Source organism: Grammomys surdaster, unplaced genomic scaffold (assembly GCF_004785775.1).
Source record: "Grammomys surdaster isolate TR1022 unplaced genomic scaffold, NIH_TR_1.0 126313, whole genome shotgun sequence".
NCBI lineage: Eukaryota > Metazoa > Chordata > Mammalia > Rodentia > Muridae > Grammomys > Grammomys surdaster.
In genome coordinates this window covers 5181810-5200290 of record NW_021621113.1, presented here as the reverse complement: position 1 = coordinate 5200290, position 18481 = coordinate 5181810, and the positions used below count along the sequence as shown (strand labels likewise).

Below are 18481 nucleotides of genomic sequence, written 5' to 3'. Positions count from 1 at the left end.
GGGGGGAGGCTCTGCGCCCCCGGACCGAGGGGCCCGGAAGTCCTCGCGGAGGGGCCAGGGGAACCGGGGAACCCCCCCAGATACGGGGTCTGGGAGCTCGGGCCTTTCGCGGAGGAGCTGGGTCAGGCCTGGGTCGTGCGGGGGTGGGGGGAGAGGGCGGCGTGCCGCGGTGGGGGTGGGGTGCCGAGTGTAGGAAGGAGGGTCTAGCCTTCGCCAGAGGGAAGAGGCCTGGGCCACCAGGACCTCAGGAGAAGGAGGCAGGTCCTTTGGAGGGCTAGGAGAGGAAGGAGCGTCCTTCTCCAGATGAAGGGCAGTAAGGAGGAGAAGGGTCCACCCGAGGGCTTCAGAATGGAGTATCTCCGGTGGCCAGGTGGAGAGCAGGCTGGTTTTCTGCTTCGGGAGATGAGGAAAGCTAAGGTTATGAGGGGTGATGAGAAGAGGGGACCCCTTGCTTTCAGAAGTGACAGGGGAATTGGTCAGGTGTCCTCTAATTGAGAAGCGAGAGAAATGTGGGCAGAATCTTAGCCGAGGGTCTTGATCTGGCTGTCCAGGGAGCAGGGAACCCCTAAACTCTCAAAATGAGACCTGTTTCTGTGTCTAGAAGAACCAGGAAGTAGGGATTTTCTCCACATCTGCAGGCTCTTCCCATCTGTTCAGCCCCCCCCTTTCCTTGGCTAGTATTATGAAACGTTTTCATAAGAGCTTGGGCCTATTGCTTCTAATGTTTCAACCATATAAAACTTGTTTTTCATTTATACTTAATCAAGTTCACTGATTAAGCTACTGTGAGCTTCGTTGGGTTGGTTTGGGCCCTGTTTTGATTTCTTACAGTCTAGAGGGGTGACTTAAAAAACGTATCCTTTGATTCCTCCAAACACCTCACCTATATAGAAGCCTCCAATCTGTGATTTATATAGAACTTCATTTCCTCTCGATACTTCCTGCAGAGTGGTTCTGTGGAATGACCTTGGGTTCATTATATCTGAATTCACTTTGGATCAACTACTAAGTGCATACGAAAAGGGGTGGACTTAGTGAGTTTTGTGCTTAAGTAATAAAGTTGCAACTTGGAGACTTGTTTTTTTGTTGGTTTTGGTTATTTATTTATTTACTTATTTGAGACTGGGTTTCTCTTCGTGGCTCTGGGTGCCCTGGAACTCATTCTTCAGATGACGCTGGCCTTGAATTATTTTGGTATTTGAGACAGGGTATCTTTGTGTAGTCCTGGCTGCCCTGAAATCCTCGTAGACCTGCCTGGCCTTGAACTCAAGAGATTTACCTGCCTCTCCTTATGAGTGCTGGGATTAAAGGCCTGTGCCATCACTGCCCGGCTTTTGTTTGTTTGTTTGTTTCTTTTTGAGATAAGGTCTCATTATATAGTTCTGGCTGGCATCAAACTCAATGAGATTCACCTGCTTCTGCCTCCCAGCTATGCCAGGTTGTTCTGTATGTTATTAGACACTGGGGCTCACTATGTTTCCCATGCTAGCTTTGAATCCACTATGTAGCCTGGGCTGCTTTGAACTTATGGTAGTCTTGTCTGTGATGCTCAGGTGCTTGAATGTAGGTGGGAGGTCGTTATATGTGCTCGCTTTTTTTTTTTTTTTCCTCCCCTTGGCATCTTACTTTGTAGCTCTGGTTTGACTGGAACTTGCTATGTAGACCAGACTGACTTTACACTTTTCGTATCTTTCTGCTTTTGCCTCTCCTGGGCTGAGATTTTAAAATTAGATGTATTACTTGGCACGGGAGCACATGCCTGTAATTCTGTCCTCACTCACTTGTAAGGCAGAAGCAGGCAGATATCTTGAGTTTGAGGCCTGCTACATTGCAAGTTCCAGGATAGCCAGGGCTATATAGTGAACCCGTGTCTCAAAACAACAACAAAGATGGATATGTTCCTGTGACTCGTGTGTGTGTGTGTGTGTGTGTGTGTGTGTGTGTGTGTGTGTGTCTGTCTGTCTGTCTGTCTCTGCTGGTCTGCCGTGGTGTACTTGTGGAGATCAGAGGACAACACAGGATTTGATTCCTCCTTCTGTGTGTGTCCTTCAGACATTCATGCTTGACAACAATAGCCTATCTTTACCTTCCGAGCCATCTTGCCAGGCACCCCCCCTCCCTTTTTGACAAAGGTTCCAGTAGCCTCAGCCTCCTTATGTAACTGAGGATGACCTTGAATCCCTAACCTGCCTGCTTCCACCCTCAGAGTGCTGGGTTAGACTTGTGCCACTATGTCTGGCTTCCTGCTCACTGTATGCATAATGTTGGGAGGGGGTACATGTGCCATGCGTGGTGTGCCAGTGGGTAGAGGCCAGAGGGTTTTATGGAGTTGGTTCTCTCCTTTAACCTTTATATGAATGAGATCTAGAGATGTAACTCGGGTAACCAGGCCTTTTTTTTTTTTTGTCCTGAAAATAACTGCAGAGCAGTAGTCCATTAGCATGCATCTGTAATCCCAGCTCTCTGTAGACTGAGTCAGCCTGGACTACCTAGTGAGACTTTTGTCTCAAAAACCCCACGTAACTGAATGTGGTGGTTCTTGCCTGCAGTTGCTGAGCTTGGTAGGTAGAAGCTGGAGGCTCAGCAGCACAAGGTCAGCTGCATGGTGAGACCAGCCCCAAACAAAGCAAGGACTACAAAGCAAAGTACAGACCAACATTCTTCTCCTGTAGATTGACTCCATGGCTCACGCCAAGCCTCTGCCCTGAGCTGTACTGCCCCTGCAATACTTCTTTCCACATAATTGACTAAATTTTATTTAAAATTGTGTCATGTTTTTGTATGTTCTCATAGAATTACAGAGCACACGGTGTGATTTCACGAGGGATATTGCAAGGCTTCTTCTGTGAAATACCTATGGGATCAGCTCCCTTGTCTCACCTCGGGAGTTTGTGTTGTTATAAACAAGGGGCAGTTTTGTGTTCACACTTCTTAAAGAGATGACCCTGCAGTTAGCCACGTAGTCTGCTGTTGGTTTGGAGTTACTCACTAGAAATGTGATATTTACCATATTGAACCTAAACTTCATTTTACTAAGAGTTATGAGTTGTCTTGTTGAACTGGACTTTTCTCTGTCACTAAAAACATGTTCTAGGTGACTCTTATTCTCAATGGTTAGAAGTCAGAACATTCCTCCTGGGTTCCAAGGTATGGAAGGAATAAAATACAAATTTTGTAGAGGGTGATGGCGAATGCTTTTAATCCCAGTACTCTGGAGGCAGAGGCAAGCGGATCTCTGAGTTCCAGACCAGCCTAATCTACAGAGTGAGTTTTATGATAGCCAGAGCTACACAGAGAAACCGTATGTACCTGAAGACAGTCTTTGACTCAACTCATATAGTCCCACTACTCAAAGGCGATAGGATTCTTAGAAGTTTGAGCTACCTTGGGCTGCATGATGAGTCCCAGGCCAGGCAGCTATTAGATAACAAGGCCTTGTCCCATCCTCCTGTCTCCCCACAATTTCCCAAAATTAAAACTCTCTTCCTTTTTTGGTGGAATAAATCTTTCTTAGGAGTTACATTTTTATCTCAAATGATTTGTTTGTTTATTTGTTTTAATATTTACTTTCTTATCTGAGCCTGGTGGCACACGCCTCTAAAACCTGCACTTGGGAGGCAGAAGCAGGTGGATGTCTGTGAGTTCAAGGCCACTTTGATCTACAGATTGAGTCCCAGGACAGGATAACACCCAAGACTACATAGAAAAAAAAATCTTGGGGAAAAAAAAAGATTTATTTTCTTGTTTGAGGCCAACCTAATTTAGTGAGTTTAAAACTAGTTATAACAACATACAAGACTCTATCTCAAAAACTAAGACAAAAGGTTTATTTTCTTTTTTTATACATATGAATATTTTGAATAAATGTACGTATATGTGCCACATTTGTGCCTAGGAAAGTCAAAAAGGGCATCAACCCCTCTGGGACTGGAGTTAAGGTGAGTGTGAGCCCCTGTGGGTGTTGAGAATCCAACCTGGGTCCTCTCTACAAGATGAACACGGGTTCTCACCTGATGAGACATCTCTCCAGCCCCTGCTTCAGACTTAAGGTGCTACTATTTTATACAAATTCAGAGAGTTTCTTCTTAAACTGTACTGTAAAGCTGAGCACGGTGGCACACATCTGGAATGCCAGCATCTGGGAAGTGGACGGAAGGGGACCAGGAGTTCAGGATCATCCTCAGTGACACAGTGAATTTCAAGGCCACCCCAAAATTAGTAAACCTATATAGTTGAATGACTCTGGAGACCGTGGTAGAAGGATCGCTCAGACCCAGAAGTTAGAGATCAGCCTGGCCAGCACAGCAGAAACAAGCTGTGGGAAGACACAGCCTGACTTACAGCTAAGCAGAAGAGCTTTCACCTCAATCCTCAACAGCCCCCACTGACCCCTCTTACCCAAAGAGGAAAGAAAAGCATGATGGGAAATGGGCACAAGCTCAAACCTAGTGAAAGAAGTCACTCGAAGGTCTTCCCACAGATATCTTCAAAGGGTTAACAGAGACTAGCCTGAAGGAAAGGACGGACAATCCTTGGGGCAGAAAGCTAGTTCTGAGGCTCAGTCTAGGAAACGTGACCTGTTTGAAAGCTGGAAAACAGTGACAGGAGCTGAGTTGTCAGCTTTGAAAAGAGGGCTGATTGGCAAGACTTTATAGGCCACAGCGAAGTGCTCGAACTTTATTTTCACAGCAACAGGAGTGCATATTAAGGCATGGCCTTTGGTAGGATCACTTAGGTTATGTGGGGAATGAATGGGAGGACTCTTAAGACCAAAGGTTGGGATATAGAGAAATAGCTGGAAAACCCAGGTGACAGTGTGACATCCCAGATACATACAGTGTTGATAGCACAGATGGAGAATGGGAAGAATACACATATGTGCACGCGCGCAAACACACACACACACACACACACACACACACACAGGAGATTGGATAGGGTATAGGGTTTTGTGGTTGATTGGATTTTGAGAGAGGAGACAAAAATAATTCCTGAGTTCCCTCCTTTTGAAACCACATGGAGGGCAGGCGGTGGTGGCGCACGCCTCTAATCCCAGCACTTGGGAGGCAGAGGCAGGTGGATTTCTGAGTTCGAGGCCAGCCTGGTCTACACAGTGAGTTCCAGGACAGCCAGCGCTACACAGAGAAACCCTGTGTCGAAAAACCAAAAAAAAAAAAAAACAAAAAAACTTTGTATTAGAAGCCAGAGAAGAAGGAATTTGACAGGACATGACAAGGTGAATCCACATTATCAGTGTCAAAGCTGAGGAGAGTGATGGGGACTCAAGAGTGTTTCAATAAAACAGTGCCTAAGCACTGAGCCTGATGAGACAGATATTTGAGGCTAGTCTGAGCTACATAACACTACTTTGTCTTGAAAAACCAAGAACAAACTTGGTGGTGTGATACACACCCTTAATTCCAGCACTTGGGAGGTCTTTTGAGTTCAGTTTTACAGAGTGACTTACAGGACAGCCAGGGATACACAGAAAAACTCTTTCAAAAAACTAAGAAAGAAGCCGGGCGTTGGTGGCGCACGCCTTTAATCCCAGCACTTGGGAGGCAGAGGCAGGCGGATTTCTGAGTTCGGGGCCAGCCTGGTCTACAGAGTGAGTTCCAGGACAGCCAGGGCTATACAGAGAAACCCTGTCTCGAAAAACCAAAAAAAAAAAAAAAAAAAAAAAAAAAACTAAGAAAGGAATGAAGGGCCTTAATCCCAGCACTCTGGAGGCAGAGACTAGCCTGGTCTATAGAGTTAGTTCCAGGATAGCCAGGGCTACACAGAGAAACCCTTTCTTGGAAAAACAACAAACAAACAACAACAACAACGAGTTGTAGAACATAGGGCCATGAACATTAGCATGTGTTTTATGACATGTTCAATCCCTAGAAGCAGCAGAACAAATAAACAAGAGGGCACAGGACAGCTAAGGCTATTAAGGTCTATACAGGTAACTGGGCAGTGTATTTTTCAAGACAAAGTGCTGGGAAGTGTGCAAACAGCAGGAGAGAGTGACAGGCCACATTTGGGGGGAAATTCTGAAAAGAAAGTGCAGGGATGGTAGCTTTACGCTGGTGCTTAGAAAATAGAATGGTTAGAGTGCTGGAAACACATTAGTATGTGTTCATACTAATATCAGCCAGTAGCTGACAGGGTTGGAGATTAATGCTGTAGATAAAGCTGGAGTATGCTGAGGCCAGTGAGGTCCGCTTTGAATGACATGTTAAGTATGTGTATTTTAGGCAAACAAGGCTGGCATAGCTGAGGAGTGACTTGGTTCTCTGGCTATCAGTTACACATTCCAGTTTGAATCCATGACCAACATGGCTGTCTCCTGGTCACCTTTACAGACCCACATATACTGAGGGAGTAAATTCAGTGTATTTTCTTGTACTCCCTCCCTTCTCTTCTCTGTCCTCTTCCTCTTTATTTCAAGACAAGCTGGCCTTCAAATTATATATCTCTGGGTGTATTCAAATGTTTCCTAATCTTCAGGATTCAGTCTCCCAGTGTAACAGCACCTAGTTCCCCCCCCCCCCCCACCCACTTCAAGTGTAGTGTAAAGGACTGCTCATTGTTAGAGCGCTTACCCACCATGTACAAGGCTCTGATTTGGGTTCCTAGCACTGAAAAAAACCAACAATTTTCCTGAGATCTGAAGTCTAACAGCTGCAGGATATCCTGAAACCCTCTTGAGTTTTCATAAAGATTGGGACAATGGAGACAGCAAAATGGCACAGTAGGTAAAAGTGCTTGCCATTGCAAGCCTGGCTCTCATGGCAGAAGGAGAGAGCTGACTCCAGGTTTGTCCTCTGACCTCTCCATGGATGCCTTGGCGAATACACAGACATACAAACAACAATTAAAACAAAAACCAAAAAACAGGGTCTGTACTTCAGCTTGAAGGGGCACATGGTACTTGGTGGTGTCCTCAGTAGCTCCGCGAGGAGCACATGGTACGTGGTGGTGGTGTCCTCAGTAGCTCTGCGAGGAGCACATGGTACTTGGTGGTGGTGTCCTCAGTAGCTCTGCGAGGAGCTGTCAGACAAAGTCGTCTCCATTCACGGTGGACAGCTGATCTGTTTCTGTGAGTCATGTGGAGGTGCTGACCTTAGTCCCAGCACTCCCAGTAGAAGAGGACGATCAGGAGTTCAAGGTCGTCATTAGTTACAGAGACAGTCCAAGTCAGCCTGGACAACCTGAGACTCCATCTCTAAAAATTAAAAAAAGAACAAAGTTCTTAGAGCCAGGCTTGGTGACTTATACTCTGTAATTCCAGCACATTGAAGCTGAGGCAGAAGGATTGCTTTGAATTTGAGACCTTGTCTCTAAAAGAAAAGTTCTGGACTAGAAAGATGGGCTCAGTGGTTAAGAGCACTGATTGCTCTTCCAGAGGCTTGGGTTCCACACCCTCACAGACATTCATGTGGGCAAAACGCCAATGCATGTAAAACAATTTTTTTTCTTGTTTTTCTTTTTGGTTTTGTTTTTTCTAGACAGGGTTTCTCTGGATAGCCCTGGCTGTCCTGGAACTCACTTTGTAGACCAGGCTGGCCTTGAACTCAGAAATCCACCTGCCTCTGCCTCCCAAGTGCTGGGATTAAAGGCATGCGCCACCACGGCTCAGCGTGTATATATATATATATATATATATATATATATATATATATATATATATATGAGTTGTAGGATCTCTTGAGTTTGAGGCCAGCCTTGTCTAGAATCTGAGTTGTAGAACAGCCAGGGCTACACAGAGAAACCCTGTCAAAGAGATAAATAGAAAGAAAAAGATAGGTTTTTTGATTGTGAGCCTAGCCTTTAATGGCTGAGCCATTTCTCCAGCCCAAGAGATAGGTTTTTAAGACAGCGAAGTCAGTATCTATTAACAGCTATGCAGCTAAATTCAGATGCTTACTGAGTGTTTATTAAGGATAGAACACTATGGGGCTGGTGAGATGGCTTAGCGGTTAAGAGCACTGACTGCTCTTCTAGAAGTCCTGAGTTCAATTCCCAGCAACCACATGGTGGCTCACAACCATTGTTAATGGGATCTGATGCCCTCTTCTGGCATGGCTGAAGACAGCTACAGTGTACCCCTATACATTAAAAAAAAAAAAAATCTTAAAAAAAAAAAAGGATAGAGCATTGTGTCTAATATTACATACTTGATATGTAATGGCTACTTGCACTTAAAATAGGTATGATTCCTACTTTCCAGGGGCCACTCTTTGGGATGGAACTAGTCTATGCTGTAACTTGATCCACAGAAAAACAAGCCAGGTATGGTGCATGCTTGCAATGCCAGCACTCAGGAGGCAGAGGTGGAAGGATCAGCACGTTGGAGCTAGCCTGGAATACTTACTGAGAGTCCCTTCTCAAAACCAAAACAAAGAGCAAAGTTCTTTGATCCCAGAACTCAGGAGGCAAAGGCAGACTCATCTTCGAGTTTGAAGCCAACCTGGTCTAGATATTGATTTCCAGGTCAGAGAACATTACATAGTGAGACCCTGTCTCAAAAAACAAAACAAAACCCTGAATAAAAACAAAATCGTATGATCTAGTGCTGTTAATTTCTGTGCTGATGTGATCCCTCCCAGTGCTGATGATCCCAGGCTACCAATTTAATTTCTCTAAACTTGAGAGGAGATGGTAGAGTTGGCTCTGGCAGACCACTGGTGAGTCATATGTCTATGAAAACATGCTAAGAGCCTGTGTGCGCCTGTCAGCTCCTCTCAGTTCTCATCCTTTGCAGAGGACAGTTTGTGGGCACTCCGAGCTGTTCCTTATCTTGAGCTCCTCTCCCGTAGCTTTCCCTTTCAAGATGAAGTTAAGTTACTCATGCTTCTTGTTCCCCGCAGCAGCCCCAGCTAGCTGACTTCATGTGAAAGATGGCCAATGCGGAAGTGAGCGTCCCAGTGGGAGATGTGGTTGTGGTGCCCACTGAAGGAAATGAAGGCGAGAACCCAGAAGACACTAAAACTCAAGTGATCTTGCAGTTGCAGCCTGTGCAACAAGGGTGAGTGGCTAGGGATGTGGATATTCCAGACAGTTATTATTGAGAGGTTTAAAGGTTGGGAAATAGCTGGGCAGTGGTGGTGCAAGCCTTTATTTCCAGTACTTGGGAGGCAGAGGCAGGTGGATTTCTGAGTTCGAGGCCAGCCTGGTCTACAGAGTGAGTTCCAGGACAACCAGGGCTATACAAGAAACCCTGCCTCGGAAAAAAATAAAAATAAAAAATACAGGTACAGCATGAACATTTGCTTCAGCTGGAGCTGGCTGGATCTCATCTCAGTAATAGGTACTCGTCCTGTCATCCTAGAGCTGTTTCCTAGTGTCCTTCTCTGTCTTTACAGTGGGAGCTCTCCAAGGGTGAGTTACATGGCTCCCTCATCTTCTCTGTCCACACTGTTTAGCACAGGGCCCAGGTGTTGATTCAGAAACTAAGAAAGGCACATCCAAAAATATTTCTACTATAAGCTCTCAAACACTCCTGGACCAGCACATTATCAAAAGTATCTGTCCACCGCCATCACCGTAAGGATGCACTACCACGAAGCTAGAGGAGACAGAGTACAAGGTCCTCGCCAGCATGGAGCCTGCAATCTAGTTGTAAAAGCCAAAAGTGCATGGATTAAGTATGGAGTCCCTTACGTAGTGAAGACGAAGAAGGGACGAGTGGATCATTATCAGTTAGAAAGGAAAGTTGACTAAAATGCCTTTGCACCATCCAGGATCAAACCCGTAACCTCTCTTATGCTGCACAGGTGATCTGTCCCTGAGCTATCCTATATACTAACCCTAAAAGATAGAACTTGAGCTTTTCTGCCGGACGGTGGTGGCGCACACCTTTAATCCCAGTACTTGGGAGGCAGAGGCAGGTGGATTTCTGAATTCAAGGCCAGCCTGGTCTACAGAGTGAGTTCCAGGACAGCCAGGGCTATACAGAGAAACCCTGTCTCGAAAAAAAACAAAACAAAACAAAACAAAAACAAACAAACAAACAAAAAAGAACTTGAGCTTTTCTTTGGGCTGGGCAGTGGTCTCACACTCCTTTGATCCCAGCACTTGGAAGGCAGAGGCAGGTAGATCTCTTCATTTGGAGGTCAGTCTGGTTTATAGAGCAAGTTCCAGAACAGTCAGGGCTACACAGAAAAACCCTGGAGGAGGTAAGTTGATGGTAGTGGTTGGTCTGTCTTCCTTCGTTTCTTTTTCTTTATTTTTTTGAGACAAGGTCTTGTTATGTAGCCCAGATTGGACTCAAGTTCACCATCCTTCTCCCTTAGCCTCTTCAGTGTTGAGATGATAGGTGTGTGGTGCTTCCATGCCTAACTTTAAAGAGGTAATTAAAAAAAAAAAGCCTCGTGGTCGGGGCACATGTCTTTAGTCCCAGCACTTGGGAGTCAGAAGCAGGCAGATTTCTGTAGTTCAAAGCCAGCCTATTCTACAGAGTGAGTTCCAGGACAGCCAGGGCTACACAAAAAAATCCCTGTCTTGGAAAACATATGTCTTGGAAATTATATGTGCGTGTGTGTATACGCACACACACATATACATGTACATGCACACATACATACATATATACGTGTGTGTGTTATATATAATTAGGGCAGGAGGTGGCACACACTTTTAATCCCAGCACTCAGAAGGCAGAGGTAGGTTTACTTTTATGAGTTCAAGGGTAGCCTGGTCTACAGAGCTAGCTCTAATGCAATCAACTACACAGAGAAACTGTCTCAAAAAACAAAATATACACACACATAACACATACAACACGCATGCACACACACATATAATATATTTTACACAGACACATACACACACACACACAAACAGCCTGGAGAAATGACTTAGCAGTTAAGAATGCTGACTGCTCTTGAAGGGGGACCCTGATTCCACTCCTAGCGTTTTCAAAGCAGTGGGCGCAGTATGTATGTGGTGTGTACACATGCATACAGGTATTTACCTATAAAAGTAAATCACTTTTTAAAATCACAAAAATAGAACCAACAAAAGCTAAGGTGTAACTGGACCCAAAAGGAAAAAAAAGAAAGGAAAAGGAACTTGTGTCATGGTGACACATGGTGGGTAAGCTGGTTCTGGAGCTGAGAGCGCGGGCGAACGGAGACTGTCAGAAGAGTTTGATACTGATGCTTTCTTCGCTTGTCTCTTTCTCTGAGACAGTCTTGTTAGGTAACGCAGAATTGTCTTGTATCCCAGACCCTTCTGCCTCTATCCCTCGAATGCTAGTATTTGGGTGTAAAATGCTGCCTCTGCTTTTTGTAATTCTTAAATTACTTCTTAAATTTTCGAGTGTATCGTTGCATGGGAATGTGCACACGTGTAGGTGCATGTGGAGACCAGAAGAGGGCATCAGATCCTGGAGCTGGAGATACTCAGTTTGAGCCAACAGCCATGGGTGGGTCCTCTGGGAGCAGGCAGTGTTTTTAACCTCAGAGCCATGTCTTTTATGAAAGTAAGATCTCCAGCTGTCCTTGACTCACTACAAAGCCTATGCCAACCTCAAACTAGAAATCCTCCTGTCTCAGCTTCCCCAGTGTTGGAATTACAGGCATACAGTACTAAACTTGACTTACATTTGTACTTTGCCAGGTGTTTATTATGTCCATGTTTGCAGGAATGCATTAGGCAGCAGAGGCAGGCTGAAATAGCTTCCCATGGGTACACAGAGACGCTGGCAGTGTATACGGGGATACTTTTATATTAATGGGTTGACTTTCCTTTTTTTTTTTTTTTTTTGGTTTTTTGAGACAGGGTTTCTCTGTATAGCCTGGGATGTCCTGGAACTCACTCTGTAGACCAGGCTGGCCTCGAACTCAGAAATCCGCCTGCCTCTGCCTCCCAAGTGCTGGGATTAAAGGCATGTGCCACCACTGCCCGGCTTAATTTTTCAAATAAATCTCTTTTACAACATTTTTAGAGAGCTCAGAGGAAATGAAGGGACCAAGATTCTGTCACCATTTCTGACTTTCCAGGCATTTTGAATTCATAGTAATCCATAATGAGTAGTCTGTGTTTTCTTTTTGTTGGTGTTACTGATTTTTGTTTGTTAATTTTTTATGTGTATAAATGTTTTGGCAGGATGTATGTTTGAACACCACCTGTGTGCTGTGTTCACAGAATTAGAGATGTTTCTTAACTAGTATTTAGGTGCTGGGATTTAAATGCAGGTTGTTAGCTGAGCATGATGATAAATACCTTTAGCCCCAGCATTCAGGAGACAGAGGCAGTCTGTGAGTTCAAGCCCAGCCTGGTCTACATGGTGAGTTCCCGGACCGCTAAATCTATGAAGTGAATGTATGCAGTCAGAAAAACAAAATAAAATAAGTCAAAAAACGCAGGTTCTTTGGAAGAGCAGTCAGTGCTTTTAACTACTGAGCCAGCTCTCCAACTCCCTATTCTATTCTTCTGACATTTGATCTTATTGTGTAGCTCAGGCTGGCCTCAAACTTGATGCAGTCCTCCTGCCTTAGCTTTCTTGGTGCTGGATTACAGACTTGAGCCATCATGCCCAGTAGTTTTCATATTTTATTTTAAGCACTGTTTTCTTATCTCCAGCTCATTTCCTTATTCATTAAAGAACTATTTACTGAAGCTGTTATGTTGCCATGTTGGTTTATGAAATGTCAGGCACACGGTAGTGAACAAATGAACATATTTAATCTAGAGCATCTCTTGGGGAGACAGAGATCAATAAGAATTTGGTTTTTTACATTTTATTCTTTTGCTGACATTATGTATAGGTACCGTATACATGCTTGATGGCCTTGGAGGTCAGAAGGAAGCACCAGATACCCTGAAACTGGATTTACCAAAGATTGTGAGCTACTGAGTGAGTGCTGGGAACAGAATATGGGTCCTTTCAGGACCAGAGCCCTTAGCCACTTAGCCATCTGTCCGGCCCTGAGAATGTTTTATTAAATACCAAATGTGCTGTAACCAGAGATCAAGAGTGTCATACCAGGCCGGGCGGTGGTGGTGCACGCCTTTAATCCCAGCACTTGGGAGGCAGAGGCAGGCGGATTTCTGAGTTTGAGGCCAGCCTGGTCTACAGAGTGAGTTCCAGGACAGCTAGGACTACACAGAGAAACCCTGTCTCGAAAAATAAAACAAAACAAAACAAAAAAAAGAGAGAGTATCATACCAAAAGAGAGATGGGGGATTAGCCTGGGAGCAGTAGGTAGAAGGAAAGTGTCTTCTATTTATTTTAATGATTTATTTTTATTTCCTGTTCATTAGTATTTTGCCTGCAAGTATGTCTGTGTGAGGTGTCAGATTCCCTGGAACTGGAGTCACAGTCAGTTGTAAGGCATCATGTGGGTGCTGGGAATTGAACTCAGTCCTCTGCAAGAGCAGCTAATTTTTTTTTTTTTTTTTTTTTGGTTTTTCAAGACAGGGTTTCTCTGTGTAGCCCTGGCTGTCCTGGAACTCACTTGGTAGACCAGGCTGGCCGCGAACTCAGAAATCCGCCTGCCTCTGCCTCCCAAGTGCTGGGATTAAAGGCGTGCGCCACCACCGCCCGGCGCAGCTAATTTTTTTTAACTGCTGCACCATGTTTCCAACCTTTGTTATTATTTTTTAATTAGCAGTTTTTAACTTGGTTTGTTCATACGGTTTTATAACAACCATTAAAATTATATTCAGAATCCAGACACTTTGGCAACACATCAAACATAAAGCTAGCTAGTGTAGACTTAACCTCAGCACTCAGCTGTCCTGGAACTCACTCTGTACAGCAGGCTGGCCTCAGCCTCAGAGATCTATCTGCCTCTGCCTCCTGAGTGCTGGGATTAAAGCACCACCACTGCTTGGCTTGGTTCTCCTTTTTCATTGCATAGAATCAATAACTGACTTATACAGAAAATAACCAAATCCTTAGCTCAGAGTCTTCATCAGATACTTGGGTAATACCTGAAAACTATCAGTAGCTGAGAACATGCGACTGTTACAGGTACACCTGAACCAAATAAGCTGACATCTTAGTGAGTCCTGGGCAGCATGTGCTCCTGAGTTTGCTTTTCCTGAAACATTGTACTCTTGAGATAACAAATTTTTTTGAGGCAGGGTTTGTGTAACAGCCCTGGGTATTCTAGAGCTGTAGACCAGGCTGGCTTTGAACTCACAGAGATCTGCTTGCCTCTGCTGGGATTAAAGGCACAAGTCACCACTACCCAGGGAGAAGACTGACATTTTGGTTCAAGTAATTATCAGTATGGAAGGATATGTTTTACAGTCAGTAACACACTAGGAAGGCATTCAGTAGGAAGAGTATGACAGAGTTTATCCTGAAGACTAGTGATTTAGAGCATAGGGTGGAGTCTGGCTGATGTCCATTTCCAGAGTGAGCTTCACCATCGTGCCTGTGGTGGCGCTGCTGGTCTCCTGAGGCAGATGAAACACCTGTCTGGAGAAAGACTGCTGACTCTTCCTCCTCTAAGTCTCCTCATGCTCCCTCAACATCAGTGGCTGTCATGAGCACGTGATCTGCAGACTGCTTATGAAGACAGCTGGAGGCTTGAGCTCAGTCAGTTCAGTGCCTGCCTGGTTCTGAGCAGGAGGGCCTCAGGTGGATTTGTTGTTGTTGCTGTTGTTTTAGTGTGGGGTTTTGTGTGTGTGTGTGTGTGTATTTTCAAGACAGGTTTCTCTGTATAGCCATGCCTATCCTGGAGCTCACTCTGTAAACCAGGCTGCCCCTGCCTCCCAAGGCCTGGGATTCAAGTTGTTTGCCACCACTTCCAGGCAATCCTGAGTATTATCCCTAGCAATGGAAAAACTAAAAAATGAACCCAACAATGGGAGCTGGGTATGATGACACTGCCTGTAATTTCAGCACTGTGGAGTCTGAAGCAAAAGGATCATTTGAATTTGAGGCCAGCCTAGGCAACTTATTATGATCTTGTCTCAAAATAAAAAGTAAGAGACGAAAAAAATAAATAGCAATTTAGCTCAAGGGTAGAACCCTGGGCTAGTATGTGAGAGGTTCTGGGTTTAGTCCCTAGAACTGCAAATACAAAGAAACCCAAAATTTTGAGTGTTTTAAGGAGGAGAACCACATGATTACTCTGGTAGGCGTATACAGGATTGATGAGAGTCTGGACAAGCTCTTCGAGGGTAGACATAATGAGGCCCTTGTCAAAGTAGCAGCAATGGCACTAGAGGCAGGGAGGACACCTGAGTTAAAGAGATCTTTCTGGCAAGATTTGACAGCTGTTGGAACTGAGGGAAAAAAATCAGAAAATTAGTAGACGAACTGTGTATGCAATTTAGTGACAGAGTACCTATCTACCAAGTATAAGGGTCTAGTTTAATGTCCACTGTACAAAAGAAAGGGAAAGAAATAGAAACAATTACCACTTCACCAGAGCAGGAAAGAGAGGAAGAGGTCTAGTGCAGTGCCCAGCCCCATGCAGTGTACAGGCTGACACCCCTTACAGGGACGTGGAACACGAGACAAGACAATGGTTTCTGAATTGTTTGGGTTTGTTTATTGGGACAGTGTCTTGTATTCCAGGTTGACCTAGAACTCCTGACCCTCCTGCCTCTATGTCTCATGTGCTGGGATGGCAGGCGTGTGACATTACACTCAGCTCAGGAATAGAAGTAGCATGGTGATTATTGCAAACATAATTCATTCAAAGGGAGGGCTGCACAGTAGAGGTGCCACCACGGCGCTGAATCAGCATCTGCAGAGAAGAGAGGACAGGCATTGCTTCAGATACCAGTGTCTGTGAGCCAGTGCACGAGGCTGCTGAGAGAGAGGGAAGAGAGGACATTTGTGTGGCATGTTAGGTCATCTGAATGTAGAGGCATTGGGGAAGATTTGCTTTACCTAACCTATTTCATCAGAGTCCAAATAGGCCCAGCCCTGATTAGCTTCAAAGAGCACATGAGAGAGGTTGTGTTCATTGTGGTGTGGCCTTAGACAGAGTGTATAACCTCCCATTTAGTGGTGTCTCTGGTGATTGCTGGGTACCCGGGGCAGGTTCATGTTTGGTTTAAGCCAATAATTTGCTTCTGAGAGACTAAAATGCTAAAAATAAATAAATAAATAAATCCCAACTCTATAATGTTTAGATTTCAGCAAGGGTCATCCATTTCTGGGTCATCAGGCCATTTCCTGTCTCAAGCTGTCTGCTGGTTCTATTTTAGTCAGGTGAATTTTATGAACAGGCCTGTCCTATACTTGAAGCAATACTTACTGTATCTTGAGCATTTTAAGCAGTGGTTCTCAACCTGTGGGTCAAGACCCCTTTGGAGGTTGAACAACCCTTTCATAGGGGTTGCCTAAGACTATCGGAAAATATAGAAATTTACACTATAATTCATACCAGTAGCAAAGTTATGAAGTATCAAGGAGATAATTTTATGGTTGGGGGTCACCACAGCATTAGTAGCTGTGTTAGAGTAGAGGGCTACAGCGAAAGGAAGGTGAGAACCTGCCCTTCAGCTATTGAGGAAGGGCTGGAGAGATGGCTCAGCAGGTGAAGAGAATGTGTTGCTCTTCCAGAGGACCCAAGTCTGGCTCCCAACACCCACATTAGGCAGGCAGCTCCCACCCACCTGTAACTCCAGCTCCAGGGTTTCTGACATCCCCTCCTATTTTCTGTAGGTGCATGCATGTGCACACATACATACACATGTACATGAATGTAAGCAATCACACAGCTTTCTACACATAAGTTACACAAATCTTTAATGTTATGAAAGAAAGGGTCCATGTAATACAGTAGCAAAGGAAGTGTAGCAAGAGTCAGCAAGAGTCATCTACTTGGGGTGAGGTGAGGTGCGTTTCATCTTCCCGGCCAGTAACCACTAAGTGGTCTGGGCCTCTTGGAGTTTACAGTGGAAAACTTGTCAGGTTGTAAAATAACACTTATTTTATTCCGTTTTCAGATAGATTAAAACAAATGTCTTAACCCCGTGCTAGGAATATTAATTTTTTTCATGACTTATGTAGTTTCTTTATTGATGGGCACTTTTACTACAGGATTTATGAAGCCGGGTCAGAGAACAGCGCAGCAGTTGTAGCTGTAGAGGCCCACACGATACACAAACTCGAAGAAGGAATTGGTAAGTCTGCCATTCTATTCAGTACCTTTGACTTCAGTGCTGCAGTAAACCCAGGTAAGCCTGATCAGTGAGAACACAACTCAGTAATTATGAATACAAGCTGCATGCCTGGATTGGGCAGATTCACCACTACACTACTCCATTCCCCAGCTCTAAGATCCCTTATAACTTGGGTTTTTCCAGGCCACTTGCTTCTCCTCCATTGTCCTTCCACCTCTCTCTCCTTTGTTCGTCTTTCTCTTCTCCTCCAAACTTTTTCCGCTCCACTTCCCCTTCTCTCCCCAATCACCGGTTCTGGCCTTTATTTTATAAATTAAAGTAGGCAGAAAGTTCACAACAAGTCACCTGTATACTGATTCACTCCTCCTCTGCAGCCCCTCCTGGCAAAGCGGGATTAGCTTCATGATAGAAGACCAGGGCTATCCACAACACTTCAGCTTCTGTATGTTTTGAGAGTTTCTATATATTTTTCCTTTGAAATCCCTGGTGATGGAACCCAGGATCTTGTCCAAGCCAACAGGTGGTTCACTACTAAGCTATGTCCCCAGCCTGTGATTTCTGGTCTTTAGTGCCTATTTTCTGTCCCAACCAATCCAGTGTACCAAATGATAATACCAGCTAAGATGGCAGACTTGGCAGGCATGGTGGAACATGCCTTTAATCCTAGCACTAGGGAGTTTGAGGCCAGCCTGGTCTACTGAGCAAGTTCCAGGACAGCCAGGATTATACAGAAAAATTCTGTCTCAACAAAACAGTACCAAAAAACAAACAAACAAAAAGATAGCAGACCTTGATCTTGATCACTTAATATACTATAGTAGTCAAAAAGTTTGTTTGTTTGTTTTGTCTAAAACAAATCCTACAAAGAGATGGGGTAAAATGCTTAGCTTAGACTCTATGTGAGATCCCTAAGCACCATTGAGGGGGAAACAAACAAATTAAAAATAAATGATTGAGCCAGGCGGTGGTGGCGCACGCCTTTAATCCCAGCACTTGGGAGGCAGAGGCAGGCGGATTTCTGAGTTCGAGAGTTCGAGGCTAGCCTGGTCTACAGAGTGAGTTCCAGGACAGCCAGGGCTACGCAGAGAAACCCTGTTTCGAAAAACAAAAACAAAAAAAAACAAAAAAAAAATCATTGAACATGGGGCCTGAGATGTGGATTTGAAGTCTAGCTATTTGGGCAGTTGAAGCAAAAGAATCACAAGTTTAGGGCCAATCTGTGCTGTAGAGCTAGTTCAAAGCCAGATCAGGGACATAAAGTCAGTAGTAAAATGCTTGCCTCCAATATGCAAGGACCTAAATTGAATTTTTAGTCATCTGTCCCCACTTCCACTACCCACACATCACAGTGAGGCATACCTGTAAACGGCTGGGAGCCTGAGACAGGAAGGTT

The 18481-nt window shown here is 44.6% G+C and overlaps 1 protein-coding gene across 2 annotated transcripts in view; it reads left to right on the top strand.

Annotated features, from left to right (window-relative positions):
- Nucleotides 1–18481, top strand: part of Gmeb1 (glucocorticoid modulatory element binding protein 1) — a 39021-nt gene that overhangs the window by 461 nt on the left and 20079 nt on the right. Inside the window, exons 2-3 of one of the 2 annotated variants that reach the window (XM_028759903.1) lie at nucleotides 8859–9016; nucleotides 17006–17088. In XM_028759903.1, coding sequence (XP_028615736.1) covers nucleotides 8889–9016; nucleotides 17006–17088 — 211 coding nt within the window. In that variant the 5' untranslated portion in view covers nucleotides 8859–8888. The remainder of the gene's footprint in view (nucleotides 1–8858; nucleotides 9017–17005; nucleotides 17089–18481) is intronic. The other variant, XM_028759904.1, reaches the window with a different exon arrangement.